The 27,223-nt window shown below is 40.8% G+C and overlaps 3 protein-coding genes across 4 annotated transcripts; 1 reads left to right on the top strand and 2 right to left on the bottom strand.

Annotated features, from left to right (window-relative positions):
* Positions 1-2,864: 2,864 nt before the first annotated feature.
* On the bottom strand, positions 2,865-8,833 carry lpxn (leupaxin). Its single transcript, XM_068591447.1, has 9 exons — positions 8,508-8,833; positions 7,638-7,714; positions 7,426-7,493; positions 6,997-7,093; positions 6,415-6,672; positions 6,115-6,288; positions 5,566-5,647; positions 5,299-5,447; positions 2,865-3,253 (listed from the first exon to the last, which is right to left on the bottom strand). The coding sequence occupies exons 1-9, from the start codon at positions 8,518-8,520 to the stop codon at positions 2,987-2,989; spliced, it is 1,185 nt and encodes a 394-aa protein (XP_068447548.1). The 5' UTR covers positions 8,521-8,833; the 3' UTR covers positions 2,865-2,986.
* Positions 8,834-9,935: 1,102 nt separating this feature from the next.
* Positions 9,936-16,794, top strand: scyl3 (SCY1-like, kinase-like 3). 2 transcript variants are annotated; one of them, XM_068591373.1, is made up of 14 exons: positions 9,936-10,179; positions 10,336-10,514; positions 10,903-11,088; positions 11,261-11,374; positions 11,519-11,575; positions 11,659-11,761; positions 11,850-11,961; positions 12,046-12,123; positions 12,374-12,513; positions 12,684-12,874; positions 13,183-13,354; positions 13,941-14,111; positions 14,222-15,012; positions 15,456-16,794. In XM_068591373.1, the coding sequence occupies exons 2-14, from the start codon at positions 10,350-10,352 to the stop codon at positions 15,513-15,515; spliced, it is 2,340 nt and encodes a 779-aa protein (XP_068447474.1). In that variant the 5' UTR covers positions 9,936-10,179; positions 10,336-10,349; the 3' UTR covers positions 15,516-16,794. The 2 variants fall into 2 exon arrangements, with proteins under 2 accessions (XP_068447474.1, XP_068447475.1); XM_068591374.1 differs by lacking the exons at positions 9,936-10,179; positions 10,336-10,514 and having other exon boundaries at positions 10,973-11,088; positions 11,308-11,374.
* Positions 16,284-27,028, bottom strand: firrm (fignl1 interacting regulator of recombination and mitosis). The gene is made up of 25 exons (XM_068591372.1): positions 26,871-27,028; positions 26,529-26,649; positions 26,105-26,145; positions 25,923-26,011; positions 25,559-25,663; positions 25,269-25,409; positions 24,425-24,587; positions 24,232-24,316; positions 23,985-24,123; positions 23,325-23,414; positions 23,136-23,200; positions 22,889-23,037; positions 22,419-22,548; positions 21,759-21,945; positions 20,384-20,466; positions 20,104-20,155; positions 19,521-19,610; positions 19,067-19,252; positions 18,427-18,546; positions 18,233-18,328; positions 18,024-18,137; positions 17,823-17,927; positions 17,660-17,740; positions 17,433-17,579; positions 16,284-16,625 (listed from the first exon to the last, which is right to left on the bottom strand). Exons 1-25 carry the CDS (start codon positions 26,905-26,907, stop codon positions 16,416-16,418), a joined length of 2,826 nt encoding a protein of 941 aa, XP_068447473.1. The 5' UTR covers positions 26,908-27,028; the 3' UTR covers positions 16,284-16,415.
* Between the last annotated feature and the right edge of the window lie 195 nt (positions 27,029-27,223).

Raw genomic sequence — 27,223 nt, 5'->3', positions numbered from 1 at the left:
TTGTTTTCTACATTTCTACTCCAGACTTTGCACAGCCTTGGTGTTGACTGTATTTAAGTAAATACACTCAACAGCTATAGGGCGAGTGTTCACATCTGCAGCTGAGGTTGTCCGCTAATCTAAATTTAAGCTAACCGCTAGTTTACAGCTTTTTTTTTATGTCGGAAAGCAAGCTATAAACATGTCTTGCCGCTTATAAGACAGTGTTGGCAAGTCGGCTCATTGCAGCGTGCAGTTGTGACAGTGAATGGTGCAGAAAGAAACATTTTTTATTAGTCGGATGAACATAATCGCCCTTCGAGTCATGTGACGACGGGGGATTTTACAACCACGTCACACGCTAAGACCCAAGTTGATGTTGTTCTACATGTGCTTCATGCTGGAAAAAAATGTACCTTCTTGGGTATATTTCAACACAAAATGCAAATCTATCAGGCAGGTTGAAACATATGAAATGTTTTACATTACAGTATGTCTTTGAGTTCAGTCGGTATTCGAGAACAAGGCTGTTAGATCATTAAACACTTACGATCTTTGACTCTGACTGAACATGATACTTCTTCCATGATGCAAGGGCCGTACTCTGTAGAGGCCACGAGAGGCCTGGTCTGACAGTGATGACAGCATGATTAATGCCCGCCTCCGTTCCCACTCGCACACAAGCGTCACACAGCAAGTCAAAGTGGCTTGAAGAAAAGCTGAAGAGAACTGCCCGCGGGGCCGGCAGAATGCAGCCAGTGTTCATCTGAGGATGAGACACCGTTTGCTGCAGTTTGACGTTGGCAAGAAGTCCGAACTCGGTATTCGACAGCGGTTTGGCTACCGTATTATTTCAAAGATTACTCAACTTTACAAACAAAGTGGTTTAATGTACTCTTCTGATGTCCCCGCTATCCCTCAATCAGCTGAGTTAACGTTTTACTCAGAAGAGAAGTGTTGAGGATTCAGTAGCATTGAGTGGTGAGATTACAGATTGCATCCAGCTGAACACCCGTCCATTACATTACCCTTCAAGTAACATAAAATGCAAAAGGCCTTCTCGAAAGCCAGCGATTGGTTTTGTCTATGTTGGGCTTCTGTAGAAAGATGGCGGGGCAACATGGCAATATGAAGAGGACCCACTCCCTGTGTCGTAATAAATGGCTTATTCTGACGTCATGAAAACACTACACTTTGTATTTTCAGGTGATTATACACAAATGGAAACATGTTATGAATATTATATTTAATTTCTGCCAAGAAATCCCCTTAAATCTTGCACACTGTTCCTTTGATTTCCTATAGCTTTAATTCTTGGTTTCCTAACGTCCATTGTATGTTTGTCTCAGCACTGTATGAACATCTGTAGCACAGCTTTCATAAACTTCTTGAAATAGTTAATCAACAAAAAATTGTCACATCGTCCTTGATTGTTAAGGTCATGCAGATGTTTGAAAGCAAAAGCGTTAACGGTCACATAAAATCACAAATAAGATGATAAAAGAAGTGAGCATGTACATCATGAAGAGGTTAAATGGGATGTATGAAGAGAAATCTCTGTTACAGTGCTGGTCCACATAGTTGCAAGTACCTGGAGTCTCTACCAACCCGCAAAGTGAAATAACACTTTGTCAGTTTATTGATTAAACAATTATCCAGTCAGATTTGGCTCCTCCTTCTAAGTCACATGCAGGCTCATTAGCATATGAACATCAGTTAACCTAAAGATTAGCATACTATGATCCCTTTAATGTTATTTGTTTTCATAAACCTCTGCGACGGTTCAATATTTACTTTAGCAGATCAAGACCTTATCGTAATTTGTGAATTTCGAAATTACAGTTTGTTTTTATTAAAACATTGTTTTTTGTATGATGTCATTCTGCAGAACCGAACAAATTTCTTCCATTTAAATAAAACATGTAACATGTTCTGCTACATCCCACCTGAGCAGCAAATTTCTCAATACATCATGAAAACTATGGGTTGATAACTCATAGTTGCCATGATGTATTTCTGCTACATATCCCACCTGAGCTGTAAATTTCTCAATATATCATGACAACTATGAGTTATCAGTGGGAGTGAACAAAAGAAATGGGCCAGACATGCAAGGTGCATCCCGAAAAATAAATTTCCTCTGGAGCACTTCGGGGCTGGTTCATCCGTCAACAGCGAGAGTGAGTTGCCGAACAGATGCAGCGATGTGAAGGAGCTCCTCCTGAAACCACCTTTGTTCACATCACCACCTTCATTAATCTTCTATAGGCGTCTATAAAGGAGCCTGTGTGGAGAATGAAGAGGTTGTTTGAATCCAGCGCATGCCAGGGGCCAAATGGTACGTCAGAGTAAGAGGAAACTCAGGTTGGCACGCCGATTCCATGCCAGTCGCTGCCAACACAAGCTATCAGGACACATAGACAAGCCCTCCATACTGCCAGAGTATCTCCACACTGCCAAGTCTAATGGCAAACGGAGGATAGTTTAATGGAAACCACGGATTAAAACTGCACTTCTGTGTTTTTCTTTCTCCATTTATGAATTTTTATGTGATCTTGATATATGAAATCCTATATAATTTAGCCCAAGTGTCAGCAACACACCTTTTAGAACCATCCAAAGTTCACATATGTGAAATGTTGCCTCAGTGTTTTTTATCATGGGAAATAAATATTTTCCACTTGATGTACAACCACATCGTTTATTATGTTACAACGTGAGCATTTTGTCCTCGATACTCTTTTTCAAACTATTAATAATTAATGTCACATTTCATGTTGCACACTTTCGATTGCAATTCATGAAAATGTCGAGTTATCGCCAAGAAAAGCTACAAAAAAAAAACCTTTATTTGCTAATGCAAATACAGTCTTGTAATATAAGGATAGATCAGTTGCCTCATTTAATGGCTCACGCACACTTTGGTAAATGATAGTCTCATCGATGACACCGATGCTGGATTTGATTGGTCTCTGTTGCATTGTCTGTACGTTATGTCCTGTGGGTCTCACACAAAGACTTTGTCAAAGCAAGGCGAGCAGTACGGCTTCCCTTTCTGCTCCTTGAAGATGCCATGGCTGAGCTGCCGCAGACAGAAGGCGCACACAAAGTGCTCGGGGTGAAACTTGCGATCAAGAGCAGAGATGCAGCGGCCCGTGATGGGCTCACGACAGCCGCCGCACAGAGTGCCCTGCCGAGAGTGGAAGTGCTGTGAGCAGAAAGGTCGACCATCCAACTCCATGAAACAGCCATCAGTGAAGGGCTTCAGACAGTCCTGGGGGAAAAGAACAGAAGAAACATATGGGGAAAGTGATATAGAAAAGGTTTGGAGTAGAGGATAAAGAGAGCGAGACTAATAGATATAGATGGAGGAGGAAGAAGGGTAATGGTGTAAAATCTGGATGATAATGTTTGCTTTTAAAGGACCGTGATTGATCCTCAAGTATAAGAATATCCCTGCGGATCCTTATCCAAAGTACACCTCAGCTTTACTACTTCTTGGGGATTTCACTTTTTGGAACAGGTTATCAATAAACATTGTTTACCTAAATTAGATTATTAGAATATGGAGATATTAGAGGAAAGCAGGACCTGTTTCTAAAATGTGACCCCTTCAGAGACAGCTTTGTGCATTTCCTAGCTGGTGTCCAATGACAGTTTTCTTGGTTGATTAAACTTTGAATGCACTTTCATAGTCATACGATCCTGTCCACGCTTGTATTACTATTCAATTATATTGTCCCATTATAATTTCTGTAATTTGATAATTTTGTTGTTTCAAATAAAAGCCAAAGGCTACCTGGGAGGTATTTATAACCCGTTATGCTCTGGAAAATGGTGAATGTTGCAATGTGAAGGAGGCCTATAGCCACGTAATCAGAAGTGACAGATAGATACTCAGAAAATGTCACAACTATACAGTCTGTCTGATAGTGCTCGCATGTTGATGTTGATCAGGTCTAATGTGTACCACGGTCACTATGTTGGTTTAGCTTATCATTAGCACGTAGCACTTAGCACTCACAGTACACCTGAGATTGATGGGAATGCCGTGAGTTTTGCCTGTTACACGGTTTCAAAGCTCTTTCTGTCAACCATTACAATCATGGAAGAGTCAACTTGTCCGGTTTTATCACGTTCAACATAAACTAAATGTGTCTGGACAGAAGGAATGCTGCGTATGGTTTCTCTTGGCGGGCATTTGGACTCGTCGTAGCAGTAAAAAGCCCAGGTGTGACTCTTAACATTAGCAATGGCTCTGTTTCATTTATATGAGCCAGTAAGTCATAACAGCACAACTCCAGGGCTCTGGCACATGAAACAGCTGAATGGAACGATCCATTAATGCCTTTGGTGACACCTATTTTTAACAAGCAACAATGTTCACTTCTTTTCTTTCTTTCTTTTCTTACACATTTATGCAGCTATAACTATAGATGATGATTTTACAACATTTTGTAGTTGGTCGTTGTATGTTTTGGCGAAACATTTCACGGTAGGAAAATCTCTCTACCGTTGACCAGACCAGGCTGCAGCACAGCATTCTGAGTGGCCAGATGGATCAAAGGTGCAAAATGTTATGAACTGCCTCATTTACGTTCAGCGGGAGGTTGATTAAAAAGGCTCGGCTACTTTTTGAGTGTCCACTTCATCCTCTTAATGGAGTGTTTGACCTCTTGACCCCTGGAGTTGCATGTAGGTCACTACGGGCCAGGTAAAATCCTGACCTTGCTCTTTTCATAATAACAATAATAATAAGGGCTCCATGTAAAACAATGTTTAGGTTCGGTGCTCATGGCAGGGAACGAGTTAGGTAGTCATAGTTGGATGTAATCCATTTTCATGTGATGTTGTTAATCTGAATGGTATTTATGTTATTTTTATTAACAGTAGATTTGAAGTGCAGTGTATTTCATGTTCAGGTTTATGCACAGGTAAGAAAGAATGGTTTTCTTTTTGGGCCGTAAAATATGAAAAGTTGCTACCTCATGTCAGCGTCTCCTCTGAGAGCATTTTACGTCTAACAATTGCTCATAACCGAGAAAAGCAGAAGTAAAGCTGCACACCAAACTATTTTTGTCCAGATGCTACAAAAGTAGAGAACACAAGAGAATGTAAAAGATACACACACTGAGGAATATGGTTTCCTTGATTTATTTGCATCATTTCAACCGCAACCTATTCATCAGGCATAAGGTTTTCATCAGCCTTGCGGTCAAAATGTTGCAAATAAAGCAAATGTGAGGGTATCTTTCTCATTCATTCTCAGGCTTGTGTGCGAGCCAGAACCGTGTGTGTGGTCCGAGGTAAGAAGCTCACTGCGCAGACGAAGCACTCTGGATGCCAGGTGCCGTTGGCTGCAGTCAGGTAGTTCTCCCTCACTGACTGTCCACAGCCAGAGCACTTGGGAGCAAAGAGGTGGTAAAAGTCCTTGCAACAGTAGGGCTTCCCATCCTTTTCTAGGAAACCTGTGACGCGCATAAGACACATGTGGTTAATTCCGAGCGATAATACATGAGATTGTTGTCAACTCGATGCCGTAGTTGTGGTTTCCAGGGAAGAAAAATGAACGCGGGAGCCTCTCACCATCAGGTCCAAACAGGCCTCCGCAGTGTGTACAGAAGAAGTGGTCCGGGTGCCAGTTCTGGTTCAGAGCTGTCAGGATGTTCTGGTGAAGCAGCCAGATATAAAAACATCACTTCATGCTTTGACTTCCTTTATGGATTAGGATGAACGTTTGTCTCATTTCGTATGTTCAGATGTGAGGGAGCACAAACATGTGGATTTTGAACCACATGACTTAAATTGTTGCAGAAGGGGCTGATTAAAGACTTTGGTCTGCAGCATGAGCCCAGAATGCAGAATCACGATATGGTTTTGTGTTTTATTTAGTAAAACGACATGTTGGATATGTCTAAAAAAATATGAACAACATACCGCATGTCATCATCCACTCTTTAAAAGATTATTGTTTAAATAGACATATTTAATATATGACGGAACAAATTAGAATCAGAAACAAAAGGCAAATATGGCATTTAAGTATATTGTAGATTTCCTTTTGTTTCAAAAAAGATTTGTTCCGACGATGTCGCCTCACAGTCAACAATAAAAGCAGAGTTTGAGGTTCCTCACCTGCACAATGGGGCCCTTGCAGTAGGCACAGCGAGGAGAGAAGAGCTGATGGTAGTCTTTGTCGCAGTACGGGCGGCCCTCTCTCTCAAAGAAGCCCGTGCTACTCAGCTCACCCTTACACTCAAAACACACAAAGTGCTCAGGATGCCACACCTCCCCCAGCGCCGTGATCATCTACGGAAGAATGGTGTGTGTGCGTTTTTTTTAATGTTTTGTCAATGTGTGTTCATATGTATAAGGCTGAATGATCTGCGTCTCAGATTTCTTAATCTACAATACATAGAATGTGGCTTTTTATACCTTTCCCACAATGCATTTGTTGCAAGAAGCACAATGACCCTTGGCCGTGGTGCGCACGCCGATCTTCTCCAAGTCAGAGCTCAGCCCTCCGAGCAGGTCATCTATTGTATCCGCTTTCTTGCTCGTGGCGGAGGCGTTTGCATCTGACGCTGCTGCAGTGCCGCTGCTCTCTTTGGCATCCTCTTGCCCACCTTTTGTCTTCCTCTTCACAGACTGTTTTTGTGTAAGAGGCGGTGGAGTTGTTGAAGGCACTGGCTCCTAAAGGATGAAACAAATGTGTACAAATATCTGTTGCATGTAGCTGTATAGTTGATTCATGTATCTTTTAAAGTCGGTTCTTATCAACGTGTTACTACTGAAGGCTACTTGAGGCTGTGCAGTGTTGGAATCAGTGCAATGCTGCCCTCTGTTGGTAAACCTGGTTAATTTCACTCATGTTTGGAAAGTTTATTCACTGCACATCCACCATTGACCGATAGCATATTCATCACCACTTCATATGGAGTAGAATTATTCTTTAACAAAGCAAAATATATACATTTGAATCATTTTGAGACATGAACTTGCAGCTACTTTACTGACCTCTTGTCCCAGACCCAGCATATCCTGTAAGATATCGTCCAGCTCTCTAGTGGGAGAGTCAGGAGCCAGGGAAGCTGCCACAGGAGTCGGCAGAGAACTAATACCCAGAGAGGGGGGAATTAGAAAACAGAATGGCTCGATTTAACCTGCAATAATAATAATAATAATATCTACCTACATATTTTTTACTCTAGTGTAATGTTGAGTTATGAACTAGGGAACCCAGACTATCAAAGATCTGTCAAACATTCGGGTAAACATGATTATTGTTGAAATTTAAGTTACTAAATAAGTAAGATCATTGTGTACATCAAGATGCACTAAAAGTGGAAGACTGATTTCTTAGAATTAAAACATATGTGCGATTCACAGTTTGCACAACGATAACGTGAACCGTGGGTCAACGAGAGCGACGATCTTGTGCTTCACCTGTACACATTAGAGCTGACTGGGGCTTTTCCTTTTTTGGTAATTCCTGCATGATCTGCACCTGACACCTGTGGACACGATTACAAATGATCTCAGAGAGTAGAGTTGGTTGAGAATATATTTCTAGTTTGAATACAACAGAAACGGGTGATAATGAAGAACGTTGTGGTACAGTGTAACTTTTATTTCATTTTCCGTGGCTTTGTCTTCACCTCTTTAGCGGCTGGATCATTGCTCGGGTTCTCATTGACACTTTCTGAATTCAGGGCCAACTCCTCCAACAGCAAATCTGCAGCAGGATACAGGCCATAAATCTTCTAACCACACACACATGGACAGAAAGGCATATGCAAGCGCGCAGTGTTCACACAATCTAACGATTGTGCGTTCTGGGTGTGCGTGGTTTCAACGGAGGACGTGCAAAGTTCGCTCGGTTTAAAATATTTCCTCTGAAGTGAGATGGCGTTCACCTATATGTGTAGATAAAGCTGGATTACGTTGAGTTTGTCTCGAGCATTTCCTCAGGAAGCGATGGTGCTGCATGTTGCAGAAGTGAAACTTGTCATAATGTTGCAAGACATGTAAAAAAAAAAAAAAAGTCAACTCTCCTTCACACAATATAAACCCACAAATCAAAGAAAATGGGGAATAAAGTCTATGTCGGGAAAGTAAACAACAAGGCTGTTTGAAAAATATATTAAATGTGTTAGTACAATTGTCTTTGACATGTTATTACTCTTTCTTCACGGTTCAGAAAAATCTGAACATAGTGAAATTAAATCAATTGTTGGATTTATTTTTTTTATTCCAAGACACGTTTTAATGATCAGTGAAGCTCAATCTTGTCTTTATGTGTAACTTTTCTTTCACAATAATTCTACTTGTGAGAGTCCTGGCTATAAAGAAAACGGCAGAATAGTTTACAACAAACAAACAGCATGATTGAAATTACCGTACAAAACCAAGACACAGTAACAAAACAGTGTCAAAAGAAATTATTTAAATTATTTGAGGCTGAACTGCATTTAAAGTGAAGCGTACGATTAATTTGAGGAGGATCTGCAGCATAAAACGTGTCTTACCGAGCTCGTCCATGTTGTCTCCTGCTTTCACTTGAGAGTGAATGTGTTTTTAGTTGTTTTTTGTGCTGCCGGTTAGTTATCAAGGTAACTGGTCCAAATTCTCATGTGGTGAAAATCATCACATCCTGTGACAAAAGCTTGTTTTCATTTGTTACTGGAGCAAAATGTTCCTTTAGTAGGTGTGTGATGTTGCCATTTCCTTGTAAAGAGGAAACCAAGAGCAATTTCTGAAACTGAAATGACAGCTGACATTTGTGCGTAGTTGTGAAACGTGTTTAAGTCCGATACACAATACTATTAACTGATTGTGCCTTTTATGTATACAATACGTGTATGTATGTATGTATATGACAGTTTGTTAATAAAGCTACAGTATTGGAAACATGATCTCCATGTTTGAGTTCAAATGTTAAGCTGTTTATTTTTAAACACATTGGCAATTCATAAAGCAATAAGTGAAAGACATGCATTGAAAATCTCAAGGAAGCTAAACATGAACACAATTTGCTAAATACATACATACAAAAACGTCCAAAAGTAGACATGAAATACAATGTCAGTGCTCTCTGTCTTTTCACTACAGTTTTATACACAACAGATTATCAATGTATCAGTAATTAAGTATATCATTTTAATGATAACTTCATTAATACACACATAAAGCACAAGCAAAATATAAAGGAGCAATGCAATAAGATCTATTATTTCCAGGTAGTTTACTATGTACAATATGAGTACAGTTACTCAATTATAGGATCTTAAGCATAGTGATAACATTCAAAAGTAACACATTTACATGAAGGAAATACATTCCATAATGTTGAAATTATTTATTTTATGAAGCCAGAAAAAAATCAGGACAATGCTTCTCATGCTGACCCTTCACTTTTGTAATGTAATGTTGAAATAGTGTTCAGTATTTTGGTTTGGGATAACTGCAACCAGCAGAATTTTAAAACAGCATAATAAGAACTGCCTGTGCTGTAATTGTCACGTGGAGCTGGTTTAGTTTTTATTCCAGGGTTCCTAAATAGCTTCCTAACTTTGTCGTACTGGGGACCCAAACAAAGACATATATTGGACCATAGACATCTAACAAGACCAAGGACATGATTTAAGACAGACTTTCCCTTTAGTACCACATGCTAGTCGTCCCTCCGCCGCGTACATATTTGCGTATTTCTCACACCACTTTGGTTGCAACCATTATCGTTTAGAGCAGGGGTATGTATTTTTTTAGGATTTAAAAACGTTAAATTCAGAGAATTATTTTTGAATATAATGCATAGGTTATATGAATCTCTTATATAATTGAAGTAATTTTCATGAAACAACATAAGTAAATAAACCCCGGTGACTCATTTCGTACATTTCTAAACTACCGTGTCCCCTGCTCTTTGGTTCCGTCTTTTACCGGAAGAGCCTGTGTTTACTGGGCAGCTTTCGCTCCACGTTAGCGTCGTTGATTCGCCAAGAAGTGAACAGGAATTTATCTGACGTGTTTTTAACTTGCAGTTTGAGCATACATATATTTGAAAGCACAGGATGAACCGCATGGTTGCTTGAAGGCGGAATTGCTATTGACGCGCGGAGCAATGACGAGCTGGTTAACGTAGCGCCGAGGTTAGCTAGCTAACAACACAGCAGCGGTACATCCACCACAGTGAAGCAGGTAACGTCAAGAGTGTGTCCTCTGCGTTCATGGCTGCGTGCTCAACCGACCGAGAGCATCGCATTGCCACATATCACGTTTGACTTTTCTCCCTCTGTTCCCCCATCCCCCTCGGCCCCCCTATCCACACCCCCTCCCAAACACACACACCACCAGCAACAAGCGCGGCCATGGGTGCGGAGAGCAGCGCGGTGCGGAGCTGCACCCTGGAGGAGCCGCTCCTGACCCTGCCCTCCGGACTCACCATGCACTCAGCGATGCTCCAGGATGGAAAGCTGGCATCCGTGTTTGTTCACCAGCGGGGCAACGAGGACAAAGTCAACAAAGCTGCTCAGGTAGTCACGCCGAAGCCGTTTGGTACACAACCGGCTGTGGCTGCATTAACAGGTGTCACGTTAGTAATCGTAACGTTAGCTCAAGAGTCCTTGTTTAGTGTTTGTGTACAAACAAGTGACGTAGGCAATTTTGGACAATTGGACTGCAGCATAATCTGTGCAGTCGTTCTGCGAGACCTAGCATCATAATGATGACATAATAATACGTATATATACGACCTTCATGCTCCCCATTGACAGCGTTGTGTACTAAATGGCTAATTTGGGGGTTTTGGCACTTCTGCATAATCAGTTCCCACTCATACGTTTTTTCCATCACCTGCATAACATGCACTTTTCAATTTTTTTTTAATACAAGAAATAAGTAAATTATTTTAATTTCCTGCAGCATCTGAAGACTTTGAGGCACCCATGTCTGCTGCGCTTCCTGTCCTGCTCGGTGCAGGACGGAGGCATCCACCTGGTGACGGAGCGCGTGCAGCCCCTGCAGCTGCTGCTGGACAGTCTCTCCCCAGAGGAAATCTGTGCCGGCATCTACGACCTCCTGCAAGCGCTTGTGTTTCTGCATGAGAGGGTGAGTCAAAAAGACCCGTGGAGGAGATGAAAGTCTCCTCTGAGAAATTGTCCTAATGTAATGAGAGACTTTACACAATAATGTGATCAGGTTTGAACTGTTTGTCGATTTGTATGCTTTTGTGTTAATTTCCTGTTGGATAAGTTCCTGAATTGTATTCCTAAACCACCAGGGCAAATCAAGCCACAACAACGTCTGCATTTCATCTGTGTTTGTCAGTGAAGATGGTCATTGGAAACTGGGAGGGATGGATACTGTCTGCAAGTTCTCTGAAGCTACGCCTGAGGTAAGACACTGAATCGTGGGTAGACTGTATCCAAACGTTTTTTTTTTTTGGGATTCTTTCAAGAATGAAAAGCACTGGCGTCGGCTATTTTAAGGCAGGCTTTACTTATCAGTTTTATGTTTTTGATTTTCTTCAACTGCTCAGTTTCTCGCAAGCATTCAGAATGTGAGAGAAGCCAGCTGCGCTCCCCCAGAAGAGCAGGTAAGCAGCTTCAAGCTTGTGTTGTGAAAATGGAAGAACTTCATTCAACGTTCACAAGTTCTCATGAAACATGTTGTCGACAGGCCGAGGGCTTTAAAATGCTACCGGATAAAAATGCTCACTCTCGGGACGGTTACGCTTTTGGGAAGATGGTGGAGACCCTCGTCTCTCTGCTGAATAGCTGTGGTGAGTGGAGTAGCATCTACAGCCGTGTATCAATACATACAGAGAGCTTCTCATCCACTTCTTCATCCCGCTCTTTTCTCTGTTCCAGTGTCACAGGAGCTTTCTGACAGTCTGACAAAGACCCTGCGGGCGGGCCTGTTGAACTCTGACCCCTTGTCTCGACCCCCACTCAGCTCCCTGCTGACTCATGACTTTTTCAGGTGAGTGGGTTTGCTTTTGCTGTCATTAGTAATTAGTGAAAATGATGTGTTTTTCTAAAACGATACATATTTCTCTTTGAATAGGAATGACTTTCTGGAAGTGAGGGATTTTCTGAAGAGCCTGACTTTGAAGATGGAAGAAGAGAAGAACGAATTCTTTAAGTGAGAAAATAGTCTTTTTCTACAAATGTAGTGTACTCTCTTGTAATCAGTGCATATTATCATTATCATATGGGTCATATATTGTTTTACAAGGCAGTCTAAGCTTTAAGTTATATATATTGCACGCAGAATTGTATATTTTTTTGTATATAATTGTATAGATCAAGAAGTTATAATTGGGTTTCTCTAATGGATTGCTTCAATTAAATATGATCATTTAACTATACCTTACCCTGTGTTTGTTGTGTAGGTTTCTTCTCGACCGGGTCCAGAGCCTCCCTGAAGAGCTGATAGCTTCACGCCTTGTCCCAAAACTCCTCAACTCTCTTGTTTTTGCAGAACCCATGGCTGTCAAAAGCTTCCTGCCTCATCTTTTAAGGCCAAAGAAGGGTATAATAGCATTTTATTTAACTTTCTGTGACTGATAATAACTCAGATTTTGTTAATTCCCTTCCAACGACCAATAAGCATTCTGTAGCTGTCGGGCTTCATTGTTGTGTGAAACTGCATCAGGTTGTCGCTCATTGTCTTTTATTTATTCATTTTGTCCGTGTGTACAGATTCCAGTGGTGGTGGTAACGATGAAGAATGCCTGCTGTCTGTGCCCCTGTACCGTAAGCATGTGATCCCTCAGATTGTCAAGCTCTTCAAAGTCAAGGAGGCACACATCCGGGTCGTTTTGCTGGCTCACATGGACATCTACGCGGAGTTCTTCACCCACGATGAACTCAAAAACCAGATCCTACCTCAGGTGGAGTGCTGACAAGTTACCCGACTTTTACACGTTAAGATCAACAAAGATCACCGAGCTAAATAAACAAAAATAGTTTGACTTTCTGGCAAAGCACATCTCCTTTTTTAAATGTTGAGAGTCAAATAAGAGCTTAGCTGAACATAGAGACTGGGTTCAGAGGTCACATAAAAATGTTAGACTTTTCTTTCAACATCCCAAAATGTATTATAATTTGTAATATATGTTACAGTTATGGAGAGACATAAATATCATTATGCAGTTCTGTCTTATTTAGCTTTTTTTCCCCCTGTTGTTCCCGGCTGCAGGTTTTGTTAGGAATGAGAGACACCAGTGATTCGCTGGTTGCCATGACGCTGCAGAGTCTGGCGGTGTTGGTGCCCTTGCTCGGGGCTCAAGTGGTGGTCGGCGGCGAGAGGTCCAAGGTCTTCAAACGCACCATGCCCAACTTCACAAGGTCGACAGAGGTCACCCCTGAAAGTAAGCATCACTGACGTAATCATGACAAGAAGGAAAGGAAAGCTGCTGAATTATGTTTATATGTGCATATAGACATTACATATATATAAACAGTTGTCGGTATTAAACAACATTTATGGCATACTGTTTTTTTAGGATGTACTAACTTGATTTTCATGGCATGCTGTACAATGGCCGTTTTTATCACTTAAGACTTTTTTGTGACAATGATTATTAAATAGTCATAGTATAGTATGACATGAAGTACTATCCCTTTTGAATCACTTTGTAATGTTCTACGTTACAACTTTTTTTATTACTTTTTGGGTTTTAGTTTGTAAAGATGGAAGATTTGTGTTCACATTGAGCTCAGGCTGATAGAAATTTGAAATATGTGTTTTTAGGGAAGGTCGAACTGAAATGATTGTCACTTGCATTGTTTGGATAAGCTGAAGGCATGAAGTAATACAAAGAAATAATGATGTCAACATGTTTGTGTTGTTGTGAGTGGACCAGTTCAAACTAGAAAATGTGGATTTTAATAATTGAATATCACTCTTGTAACATGCCTTTGGTCAACACTAATCTTACCTTCTTTATTCTTTAGCTTCACCTGTCCATATAGTTGGAGGCTCCCACCCTCATGTGGCCCAACCTTCAAAAGTCTTGAATCTGTTCCCCAGACCGCCAGGCAGCGAAGGCCTGGTCCTGGGTCACATGGGCAGCTTAGCATGTAGTAGGGAGACCCCACGAAGTTACTCTCTGCCAATAAAATCAGGTATGGTCCCCTTCTTATACGAACATTTTACTTTTTTTAAAATCTAGTTTCCTGTTAAATTGTTTTAATCATAGCCTGTCTCTTAATTTTTTTTTTTTCATATGTTCCAGATGTCAGCAGGCAGATGTCTCTACCGTTAAATGGCTTTCGTCAAGACAGTAAGATGGAGCCGCTGTCTTACAGCGCAGAGCAGACAGACAGACGAGCAGGTCCGGTGGAAGACTGGCCCGACTGGAGCGACCCTGAAGAGAGCGAGAAAAGAGACAGGCAGTCGGTCCAGATCCACATTCAGGCCTCGGAGAGAGAAGATCCAGTCAGCAGCAGACTGCCACTACCACACCCGAGCATAGAAGAAGAGCCGTGGGACGACTTTGAGGACACCGAACCCACCTCAGATCTTTCCCCCACGGCTCCTTTATCAGACCCAGTTATACTCGCACCACCCAGAGGGGGCGCTAACGGACCTGTTAGTCATGCTCCTGAAGCACTGAAATTTGGTTCCTCCAAACCCCTCAAATTGACCGCGGCATCGCGACAATCCGCACAGAGCAACACCGCTTCCTCATTGGGCGACGACAGCTGGGCTCAAGATAGAGACTCTGAGGATTCCCACAACCCATTAAACCCCAAACCGACAGCGTCACGAAGGATTAGTGGCAGAGGAGGTCTGGGGGAGGAGTTCACCATTAAGGTGAAGCGGAAGCAAGCGCCAGACCCAGAGCTGGATTTGTTTGCCGACATGGTGCCGGACATCAAACTGTCCTCTCCGGCTCTGCTGCCGCTGGACGAGAGCAGTGCGAGTGATGCTGGACGATCAGAAAACTCGAAATCTCTGCAGGCGGACTCATCCGTCGACACCGTAACGCTCACCGCCAGGTTCGCTGTGGACAACCTGACTGAGGTGAGTGTGCCTGGTGGTGTTTTTTTATGTTTTCATATAGACATTTAAATATGAAATTTAAGGACTTTCAGTTTTTCAAGCAGTATTTTTTTTATTTATTGTTGAGCAACAAAAAATAATTCTTTCAACTGTCATTTTTGTAATATTGACAATTCAAAGCAGAGCAGAAACCTTTTTTCTTCTCTAATCAAAGGGTGTGTTTGAGTTGTGGAAGTACTTTTTCCTCCAAAAGACAAACAAAATGCAAATGTTTTGTGACCTATGAGCCCAAAAAAGCTGATTCTTGTCATGAGACGTTTGTAGTCATAATCTAGCTTGTAGTTAAAATAAGTCACTTGTTAATGATTTCATAGGAAAATGTCTCTCAATTTCCAAACTTACCTCAGTGATGATTGTTCTATTTAAATCCCTTTTTTTTCTTCTTCTTCTTTTTTCTCTCAAAGACTGAAACGGATGGCTGGGGTGACGGAGACGACCTGAACTGGGAGGAGAACGCCTGGTGATGACGTTTGAGCCGGCTGCTTCATTTGGTCTTAAATCCTCAAGATGCACCACAGAGACATTAAATCATTAAGTTGCTCCAGAATTCATTTAATAGCATGATGCAGTGAGACAATAATGGTGGGTTGAGGTTTTTTTTATGACCCATTCTGGTGGTTCCTCAACATGTTTAGTCTTTTTGTTCAGAACTTGCTGGATGGTGCTGGATTTAGACAAATTAAGATATTTTTAACTGGTTGCCAACTGGTCGTAGTCACCTCGAGATGAAAGAGGATCCTCATCCTAAGTGACTCATGTTATCTTTTTTTCTTTTGTATACATAAACATTAATGTGCCAACTTCTCCACTGGCATGAAAATCAAGATATACTTTTAAGCAAGACATAACTTGCCAAAATTGTGTCAGATTTAAATTACGGAAGGCTTGCACTTTGAATGAATGTGAAATTAAAATTATGTAATTTATTAGCTTTTGGTTTCTGGTGAAGTTAAAGATTTTATTGTATAAAATCTTTTGGTTGCTGGTGAAGTAAAGATTTTATTGTACAAAATGACTTTTTTTTTTTTTTTGAAGAGACATTTGTTAGATCTTATGAAGTAACTGAAATTGTTGACGTACTGAACTTGGACTTTTTTATAAAACAAGCCTTGAGCCAATATGGGTCTCAACACAGGGAAACTCAATACGGCACAATTTTGATTAAGTCAGTAAAGACTCCAGTTCGACTTTAGTGCTAAGTACAAACAAATGAACAATGGCTTGTATTCAAACACGTTTAATAAACTATCAATCAAAGAAGACCATGTAAAGGTTTAAAAAGTGAACAGTGACTTGTCAGCAGCAGCAACAGGGTGTACAGCCGTCACAGGCCTGTTATAGGAATGAAGGAGGCTGGTAAACAGCTAGGGTGCGTGTCTGGCTGTACCAATGTGGGTTATGAGGGTCTGGAGCTCCTGTAGTTTGGGTTCCAGCCATGGTGGAGGCGGTGCTGTGATGTTGGCTTTGCCTTCGGCGAGAGCCTGAAGGGCTTTCAGGGCTCTCTCGGCTGTCTGGACGTAGCGGCTGTATTCCTCCTCTGCACTGGCCTCCTGCCGAGCTCTCTTCGGGCAGGGCTGAGCGGGACGAATAATTACAGGGACGTTAAACTACTTTTCATGTTTACATTCTCACTCGCACTACACGATTTAGTTTCACATCAGATGAGGGCAGAAACCTTGCTTGTACATATGACATTTTGAATTGCTGAGCAGGACATTATGTAAAACTTTAATGAGAAATATTTTGCTGAATAAATTTACTATTTCCAGTACTCTTGTTCTTGTTTAGGGAAGTTTGATTAAAAATCCATTTAAAATGTGATTGAGTCCACTTACAATACTATGACCAACTCTAATGTGACTTTTGATGACATGCTCAAAAAAAGTGTATGACTTTTATTACATATTTTATGCAATGACATGTATAATTATTTTTTTAATGACTTTCTAAAAATACAATAACATTTATATTTATTTTTAAAGCATCCTATATAACACTTTAAGTCACATTTTTAAGATATGACCTTTTCATTACAATTCATTTATTGGGGGTAAAAATTGGCATACTGCTTAATACCATTTCTAATGAGTTCATCAAATAGACAGATTTTGAATTACTTATATAAATTTTTTTACTTGAATAAAGACATACTATACAGTTACTTTCATAATATGACATAAATACAGTCATATAAAGGCAACCTTTGTAGTGAGATAATATGAACTGGACTCACTTCCTCCTTTTGTACACTAGGAGGTAGTGCTGTACGAGCCAGCTGCCACTCAGTGACTTGGCTGGTATGATTGTGAAGCAACACAATGCAAAGTTATGCATTTCCCAGAAGCCTGTGAATTAAGTTTTGAATTTAAATGGCCACTAACCTCTGAATCTGCAACAGCTTCAGCAGACAGTTCGTTAGAAGCATTTTCGTTGTTCATTTCCAGCCTCTCATTGTGTTGTTCAATAACCACCGTCTCCAGCTTGAGCCTCTGTAGCCTTGACTCCACATCTTCTTGTCCAATAACAGTCTACAACAAGACACAAGTATTTACATTCATTTATTTGATCTAAAGCCCATCTCTGCTGCGATATGTTAGCATTTCCTCACCTTGCTAAGATAGTTCACCACCTTCGTCTTGGTATCTTCTACACTCAAACTTTGAGAAATGACCTCCTCATGGTTTGTAATCTTGAATCACAAAATGACACATTAAGTTTAAGACAAGGCACAAACGGTGTATAAGAACACACCGACTGAGTTCCTGCTCTACCTCTGCAAACTGAGAAAAGGCCTCCATGGCGTGCTGTTGAAGCAGCCAGGCTCCGTCAGCCAGCAGGACACCAAACAGGCTGCTCAGCCTCGGCAGAATTTGATTCTGCGGGACATAAAAAAAATTGGGTGTGAAAGAGAAAATAGGACAATAAACTAACTAAAAAGGTAAGAACCCCATGAATTAGTCTGGTCTGATTACCTGGCTGTCAGGAGGAACAAAGATCTTCCCCAGGGAGGAGAGGAACTCCAGAGCAGCCAGTAGCAGCTGATCCGCACACTTCTGAGACACCACACTATCCACACACAACAGAGCCTGGGACACACACACATACAGACACACACCAATCAACAGACGTTTCCTGCATTCTTCATCTGCTTAATGTGAACTGTGGAAAACTAACAGCATACCTGACAAATGACTTGTGGTTCGATGTTTTTCACTAAAATGGCCGATATTGACAGAAGCAGCTGCAGAGTACACTGGAGCACAGGGTGCGTCTGCACCTGGAGTGCGACAGGTTCCAGGGACAACAGTCAGGCATTAACACCGCGCCCCTGTGCATGTGTGTGTGGGTCTGTGTGAGTGTTTGTTTGGAGCTCACCTGTTCTGGACTCATTCGTAACCAGAGCTGTGTGATTATCCTCATTGCAGACAACACACACGGCTCTTCAGGAGATGATTGCACCCGCACCACCTCCAGGAGGGATAACAGCGCCACGTTCTGGAGACAGAAGGAACTTTATAGAATCCAACACTTGTGCAGGTTTACCATTTCACATTTCCCCCGCCCTGCTTCCTTGAATTGTTTTCTCGGTTGGATTTAATCATTTTGGCAAGAATTTAACCGATAGCGGCTGAACAATATGACTGAAATAAAGCTACACCCTGAAGAAGATTATTGAAGGTGGATGAAAGGACAAGTTATACATGAGTCCTAAAAGTAATTATTACTTTTTCCATATTGTATTCTTCTGTCAAACCCTCTCCATGCAGTAACAAATCATAAAAGTTGAGGAGAAATACAAAATACACACAAAAATGTACATTAACACCATTCACCCCTATCTCACACTTTGAGTTTACACAAGTGTGTCTTTGCACAGATATGGCGTCTTTATTCGTTGACACACTCCTCATTCATGGGAGGAAGTAAAGACAACGGTCCACTATCCAGACGTTACCACAGACCAACTGGCTAAGATCACATCGCCGTTGCAACACAAATCCGAGGTTGTCCTCACCACTTTGTTTACTTGTCCTAGTTTGTACGCTCCACTCTGCCAGTCGCTCAGAGCTTTTTGAGTGAGGCCCACGATGTCGGCTTCTACACTGTGACGAGCATCCTGGGAAAGCGCTCGGAGAAGAACACGTCGCCACACTGGAAGGTTTTCCACATCAGATGGTGGGAAGCGCGCTACCAGCTCCATCTGGACAAACAAAATCATTCCGAAACTATAAATGTTATGATCTTGCACAGTTTAATGTATTTCTATTTTAATATATGGTATGGACACAATCAATACAAACACCATTACATGTAGCCTGGTTAGTTTTATGAACATATCTATATATTTTCTCCATCTTTTATCATATTTGGCCTTTCAGTGTTCATGAGTATTTACTGAAACTTTACTAGTTGACACGAGAGTAATTTGTGATCTCATAAATTTCATTTCAGTTCCCGGGGTTTCTTACCTGGTGGTCCGGCGTCATGAGGAACACCATGCGTCTGAGCAGCAGGCCCAGGTGGGCCGACTGGTAACACTCAGTGGCGCAAGCTTTCACCTGGGAGAGGAGAGAGAAGTAGAGAAGAGGTGAGGATCAGTGTGAGTGCTAGTGTGAAGGCTCAGGGGTAAACTCAAAGGGGCATCAATGCAGAAGAAAAGTGTGGAACTGATGAAGCTTAATCTGATGACGTAACGATGTCCCAGGTCATTAAAATGTGTCCCTGAGGTCCAACAACACCAATTGTCACCTCTGTTGGGGTGCCACAGAAACATGGAGGACCATTCTAACCCTACAGAGAGGGGATTAAGGGGATTTAGAGTTATTTTAGAAAGTCCTCAGGAGGAGGTCACAGACACGGAGAAACAACCATGACCTTGATGGCAAAGCGCCTAGATTTTCAGAAATCCTGCAATATCGAGGTCTACTCAGGATATTTGTAATTCATGTCTGAAAATGGGTTGTAAAGTGAGATTTGCTGTGAACTTTCTTTCTTAAATCAAGACCACAAAATGGACTCTCTCAACTGTTCAGTGTGCTGGTCTCTACCCACCAGCTGAGCAACGAGGACGACATGATGGAGACAAAGTTCTGCTGTTCCATAACTGCAAGAAGAGAAGATCAAATCAGTGGAGTCAATAAAATACAGACGTATATGTAAAAAATGCTGCCAAGACGTTGGTCAAACAGTAACAGTCATGAGTCTAAATGTACCTGAAATGTTGGGTTAGTTATAAATGTAGCGTGACAGAAAGGTATGACCCAATCAAAATATAGTTGCACAGTGTACACTTTCTTTTTAATACAAATGATATTTGTGAACACACACTCACCGAGCTGTAAAGCACCACACATCTGTTGCTAGGAGAGCTGACTGAGTATCAGTCTGCAGTACCGTGGCGACCAAACACCGCTCCTGGAAGAGAGAGAACGAGGGTCAGAGGGGAGAGGCGGGGGAGGTGGAAATAAACTGAGAGTCTGGAAAAACAAGATACCAAGAAATTCAACAGAAACAAGAACAACGAAAGTACAATGAATAATGGGAAATCCTGCACCAAAAAAAAAAAAAATTATGGCCAGAATACAGTATGAAGAAAATAAATAAACAAAACACCTAAAAACATAATCCACAAAAAGTTACTATATATTTTTACATTGGCCGTAATAGTAAATACAACCAGAAATACATTAAAGTTGGATTTCATCAAATAATTATAAAAGGCCGTCTAGAATATCAATGCATATTTCCCTGTATGGATATACAGTATCTACAATAATCAAATATTGCCAGTTTACCCATCACCTGTCACTGTCAAAAATCATTACCTCATTCCGTGCACTTTACTTTACCCCTACTCTTAATACTCTTATTATTATTATTGATCCATTATCCCTTTATTTTTTATTTGTACTTGCATCCGTACTTATTTACTGCATATTTACTTATTACTTACTTGTTCTTATCCAAATTGTTATACTTGTATAGTTAAATGTTCTTTGTTGTTGTTGTTGTTGTTATTGTTGTCATTGTTACGATGCACCTTCCGCCAGGACAAATTCCTCGTTTGTACAGACTTACATGGCAATTAAACGTTTCTGATTCTGATCCTCATATTGGCCAATAATACCTTCCAACACATCGGTAGGACTCTACTTAAAAACATCTGGGATGAAGAAAACCTCAATTATCATTAGTAAAGGACCTCACAGTGATGAAGACAAACTCATAGCATTTACAGCTGAGTTTGAGGTGAACTCAGATCCAAGAGGAAAAGACACGACGTGGCAAGTTTCATCACCACCCTGTTGTGAGAAGCTCGGCCCCAACTGTTATCAAGCATCACACACGAAACTAAACAAATCCTGCTTACATCAAACAGTCTTCATTGTTTAAAAGGCGGTTTGCCAATCCAAATGTTCTTCAGACGTTTTAGGGATAAAACACAATGGCAGGACACACGGTGCAGTAAGATAAACGGTGCTGTAAGCTAATTCCAAAAAAAATTCTGGTTTCAGAATGAGTTAACTTTTGCTTTCTCTATCACTCCTTTTTGGTTTGTCAAACAAAATTCCCATTCCTGGTTTCTTCTGTGTAAAAAAAAACAGGCAAATGCTTGATTTGTGTGGCCAGCGGGGGGAGAAGTGGAATGAAGCGTCTGCTGATGCTGCTGGTGATACAGTGCATGTGGTTATGAGCGCAGACCTCACCAGCACGGGGAAGTACACGGGGGGAAGCGCCGCCACACTGGCACAGAGTTGCACACAAACGTGGTTGTGTAGAGTGACCAGGACTTGGGCCTGTCCCTTCATCATCACCCCTGGCAACATCACAGGTACCCGACGCTCAGTGCAGCATCGCCTGAAACTAGTGAACACCGCCTGGTAGAGAGGAAGCCTGGGGACAGAAGGGGTGGAAAATACTTTACAAACGTTGAATACATAATTGAATAGTAAAATCTCTTTAAACACTGCTGAAAGATGCATACATATTTATACAATTTATATAGTCTTATTTAATATTTAGCTCTGAAAGCCCATTAAGTCCTAAATTACTAGTGGCAGTAGGTTATATTATTGCTGAATAAATGAATACACAGCTGGTCATTGTTTTATATAATTACTATGATACTTATTTGTAATGCAATCCAATTAAAAATCTGAATTAATCTGTTATGTTGGATGCTGAAATGATTTACTTTGAAGTTAAAATAAGAATACTGAAATTGGCACGATAGATTATTTTTATTTTGTATTATCAAAATAAATTACACATCAACATCAATAACCAAAAGGTTGTAGTTGGTTTCCTGAAAGACAGTTGTAAAAGGAACTACTGGGCTCTGCTAAAAACAATTCAGTGCTCCTTACCTGAGTGTTTCCTCTGAGAACTGGCAGCCAGTGTGCCAGAGCTGCAGCACCTCCTCTGGTTGCGAGGTGAGCTGACCCAGGACGCTCACCAGCATCAGGCACTGAGGAAGCTCATGGTCTGGAGGTAACCCTGCAGACAAACAAGTCAAAGGGCAGACAAACAAGTCAAAGGTCATTTCAGGATTGCATGTTTTGTGACAGAGTGGCTGCTTTCTTTTTAGTAAGAAAATACAGTCGACAGAGAAGTAAGTCCTCAGTGTATATGAAGTTTTGCAAGTAAAATATTGGTGAGTCAGCATGTGTCCTGGAGGCCTTTAGACTTTATTACATTAGAATGAGGAATGGCTTTAGCTCATCACTAAAACGTGCATAAAACAATGTCTCCACTGCAAAGGGAAACAGAAACACAACCATCAACAGTGCCAGAGTATCTGGGAAAAGACCAAGCTGACAACAAGCATTAAACTCACGGAGATCATTCTGGAGGACAAATTCAACGAAGGGCCTTAAAGGTAACAGCTGGAGCAAGAGAGCATCCATGGGAACCAGAGCTGCTGCCTTCAGCTCCTCTGACAGAGCTGTGGGCAATGTTGGAGCACACAAGCTGGGAGGGAACTTACTGAAAGACATCAGCATAAACATTTTTGCTTTATTCAAGAAATGTTAACTCAAAAGGACAAGTTGTAGTCTGTGTCTGCTGCTTAAAACCACACATACCTGATTATCTGGAGGTAGAGTTGGTGATAGCAGCTACAATACTTTGTCAGAAAAAACTTGAATTCCTGTTCAAAGGATAAGAAACAATGAGATGCAAGTTCAGCTGCTTTGTATTGTGAAGTAGAGAATACAAAATGTAACAGACATATGGATGGCAAGAGGAAGTCAAGCAGATCTAACTTTCTGTACCTTTATGTAATGAACCAAAGTGTTGGCAAAGAATCGACACATCTTTGCAGTTTTCTGGAACAGTTTGTATTCTGGGCTTTGCGTTGCTTCCTATAGAAAATATTTTTTTTAAAAAGACAAGAGCATTATTACAAAACGGTGACAAAAATCAAATGTACTTTTTGTATTTCTTGTAACATCCATAAATAAATATCCACCATTGTGGTGACTCTATTTGGTATCAGGACTGTTCTGTACTTGGGCTACCAGGTTTAAATGTGTTTGTATTAAGCTTACACCAATTCTCTAGTGAGCAAAATAACAGCTAAAGTTCATACTCTTAAATCTCCGACATAATAAATAAATACTTATTTAAAAGTCCTGAAACTGTAAAAACCCATTAATAAGCCTGTGCGAGATGAGCCAGTCCTGCCTAGAATCGATCACCGGCCATCGCAGCACAATGCATGCCGGTTAGATTTGTGTACGACGTGCTCTGATGTCATAACCTCACTAGATCGAGGCGGCCGCAGTTGCTCTACACCGAGGGCATGATGGGAAACGTCTGGATGTTGCCAGATCAAGGAGCTGATTGACTCTGAGACTTTGCTCTCGGAGCAGTTCATTTCAAACAAGCCTAATGATTCATGTTTGTTTTACTACCAATCTGAGCTTTCTTACCTGCAGACCAGCATGTTTAATCTGTTCAGCCAGTTCCACACAGTTGTTGAAGGAGACCAACAGGTTGTCACACAGGCTGTTGCTGATGTCACCGTGACGTAGATGTTCCTCCACCAATGACTGGTACTTCAGACTCTGTCTGAATAGAAGTGGTCATTCAATTTAAAACAAAGTGATTCGTCCACTGACAGTAAATATGAAATCAATAAAAACACCAAGTGACGACATGAGTGTCTGCTGTACTGACTTGATGAGGAATTTCCACGCGTTTGCATGCAGCGCTATGTCCAGGTTGGAGATAATAGAGCAGATGTCCAGCATGTTGTGAATCACTGAGGAAGATGAAACATAACTTGCATTGATGGTCTACAGGTACAACAAGGGAAGGGCTTAATAACAAAGGGTGTGGCTGTGAAAAACCAACAGATACACACACATACCTGTTACAATGTCAGACACATCTTCCTCTGCGGCACTGCTGTCCAGGGAAATCCTGTCTAGCAGATCTAGAAGACCCTTCTGGAGGGAGTAAGCCTCCTTGAAGAGTCCCTGCAGCAGGTCAGCCACCAGGGAGAGACGGCCACAGTAAACCACTTCACTCTCCTGAGGACAACACGCAGACTATGTTAAACTCATTAATTTAAATGTAATAGATTTCACATACACAGGATTTTTTTTTTCCCAGAAGATGGATTTAAATTTAGATTTGATGTTCTGTTGCATCCCTTAGGGATTGTGCAGAAAGATACTCATCGCTGTAGTTTCCAGTTACTGAGGGCATCTTGAGCTCAGAAAATATTTCCGGTAAACAAGAAAGAGGAAAGAGGAAAGCTCAAATGAGTCCCTCGAGGTATGTCTGTGCTGCAAATGGTATTTTTAAAATGTAGCGTCACCTGCACTTTGGGATCACTAATCCACTTTTAAAATCAAATTTACCGATTTTAAAATAATCAAGGATTACATTGGGTGAGTGGTGTGGGTAGGGTCGGGAATGAGGTTTTAAATTGTAATCTGTAATTGTCCTCAGACATGTGTAAATCCGCTTATCTGGTGGGTTACAAACTGTAAAAATCAATAAAACATACTTACAAAATAATAATAATAATAATAATAATAATAATAATCAAGGATACATTGTAAAATTTTAGTTTGAAATAAAAACTGAAATGACTAAATCTTGTTAGCTTCGATCTGAATTTGCAGTGTAGATCACAGATTGGGAGTGAGCTTTGCACAGAGTTTAAATGTACTCATTACAGTCACTAATGAATCAAACAGGCCAACCTTGCAGTGCTGAAACGTTTCCTTCAGAACTTTCAGGATACAAGTCGGTAACGAGCGAATTGCATCCAAGTCAGGGACTTCCTCAAATGTGCCAATGTGACGCACACAAGTAGATAGGGCATCAATTATCTGCACCATTGCCTGAAATAGAAAGCAGGATGTAATCAAAATATTGGTAAGGAATGAAATGAGAATAATGTTTCTTAGAAATAAATATAATATATACCCTAAACTTGTACGGTACCAATTGCTTTGCTTTTTAACAATGAAGGCAGCAACAATAATTGTACCTGCAGAATGTTTCTGAGTAAGGCACACAGTTCAGTGTTTTGACTTGACAGCCCTCCAACTTGGTCCACAAGTTCTTTAATCATGCTTTCAAACATGGTCACCGCCTGCAGTCATTTATGAAAGGTAAGGACAGAAACAGTCATGAAGACAAATCAATACCGCAATACTATAATACACCTTTAAAAGGGAAGGTGTACTTTAATAGTAATTCACAAGACAACTATAATTACAACTACAAATGCTTTGAGCTTGTTCTATGACCTATATTCACTTTGCGTTATTTAATAAATGCTCGTAAAGATATTTACATAATACATAGTGATAAAAATATGCATTCATCATTTTTTTAATTTTTTTTTTTACCTTTGGTAAGATCTTGGAGAAGCACTCATCTTCCAGCTCAGACAAACCCATATGAGGGAGGAACATGTCCGTAATGACCTTCAGTATACCTGGAGGGATGTTATATTAATAAGACAGTTTATACTTAGATCACAAAAAAGGATGCAGTTTGTTATTATATATTGTGCAATATAGAAACTTACGTATATGCTCATCCCAATTCTCAGAGTTATTATGCAAAGAGTACAAACAGTCAAGGAAAACCACACCATTACAGCAAATGAATGTCCTTTGTATAAACCTGATAGATGATGCATTCTCAAACTTACAACTGAGCTTCATCTGGAAAATACCAAACATGACTATTTATCATCTTGAGAGGGTGAATATGTGCATCCATAAGAACTGGCATATTGCCACAACCTCATTAAACAGTAAAATTGTATACTATCGATATGTAATTTAAATTATAGCCTTCACACCAAATATTGTATTTTTCCCCACCATCTCTTGTGCATTTCAAACCTTTACAATACTTGCATATCAGCCCTTATTAAATAAACCAATGTTTGACGTTATGAATCTGAAGAATGAACCCCAGTTAGCGGTGACGTCAGAGAGGATATGGTGAGTTTCGGCAGGACAGACTTGAGCTTCTGGCGGCAGGTTTCCTGACTCCACTGCACCACCTCGTCCAGGAGAGAGGTGTTGGTCTGGGACATGATGACAGCAGGCACCGGAGGGTTAACTGTCGAGACGACACAACGTTTCAGGACAATGTCACTCAAAGTGACTCAATTCAGTACCATCGCATTGTCAGCATTTCTGGCGAAAAGGTTGCTAACAATGTTTAAAGCAGAATGCGAGAGAAATACGAGACTAACGTTAGCTTGCTACGATATGTTTTGCTAACGATACCGTTTAAAATCAGCGTGGTAGTTATGATAGTTTTGACAACAAACTTCTTACCACAAATTATTTGACTGTGTCTTCTGTTCAGGAGCATAAAGTCCCACCTACGCGTTTGTTTCTCTGAGCGTCACCATTTTGTTTTGTTTATTCGCTAAAACGTAGAAAAGTAAAGAAGAGAGGCGACTGTGAACGCGACAGTATTTGCGACGCTTTGGACAAACATAGCGCGCGCTGTTGTTTGAATCGGAAGTGACGTGAGGCGCAACGCTGCTCATCTGCCCTCACTATGATTGGTTGAAATGTTAAGATTCCAACCATTCAACCAATTGAAGGACTCGTTGAATGCATAGCGTTGAAAATAACAACATCATCATGAATCTATGGAATATAAATACATCTAAATACATTCT

Source organism: Clinocottus analis, unplaced genomic scaffold (genome assembly GCF_023055335.1).
Source record: "Clinocottus analis isolate CAN_PGR_092001 unplaced genomic scaffold, fCliAna1.0.p SCAF_25, whole genome shotgun sequence".
In the NCBI taxonomy this organism is placed as follows: Eukaryota; Metazoa; Chordata; class Actinopteri; order Perciformes; family Cottidae; genus Clinocottus; species Clinocottus analis.
Note: the sequence above shows the minus strand (reverse complement) of the source record. Positions and strands in the feature narration are given on the sequence as shown.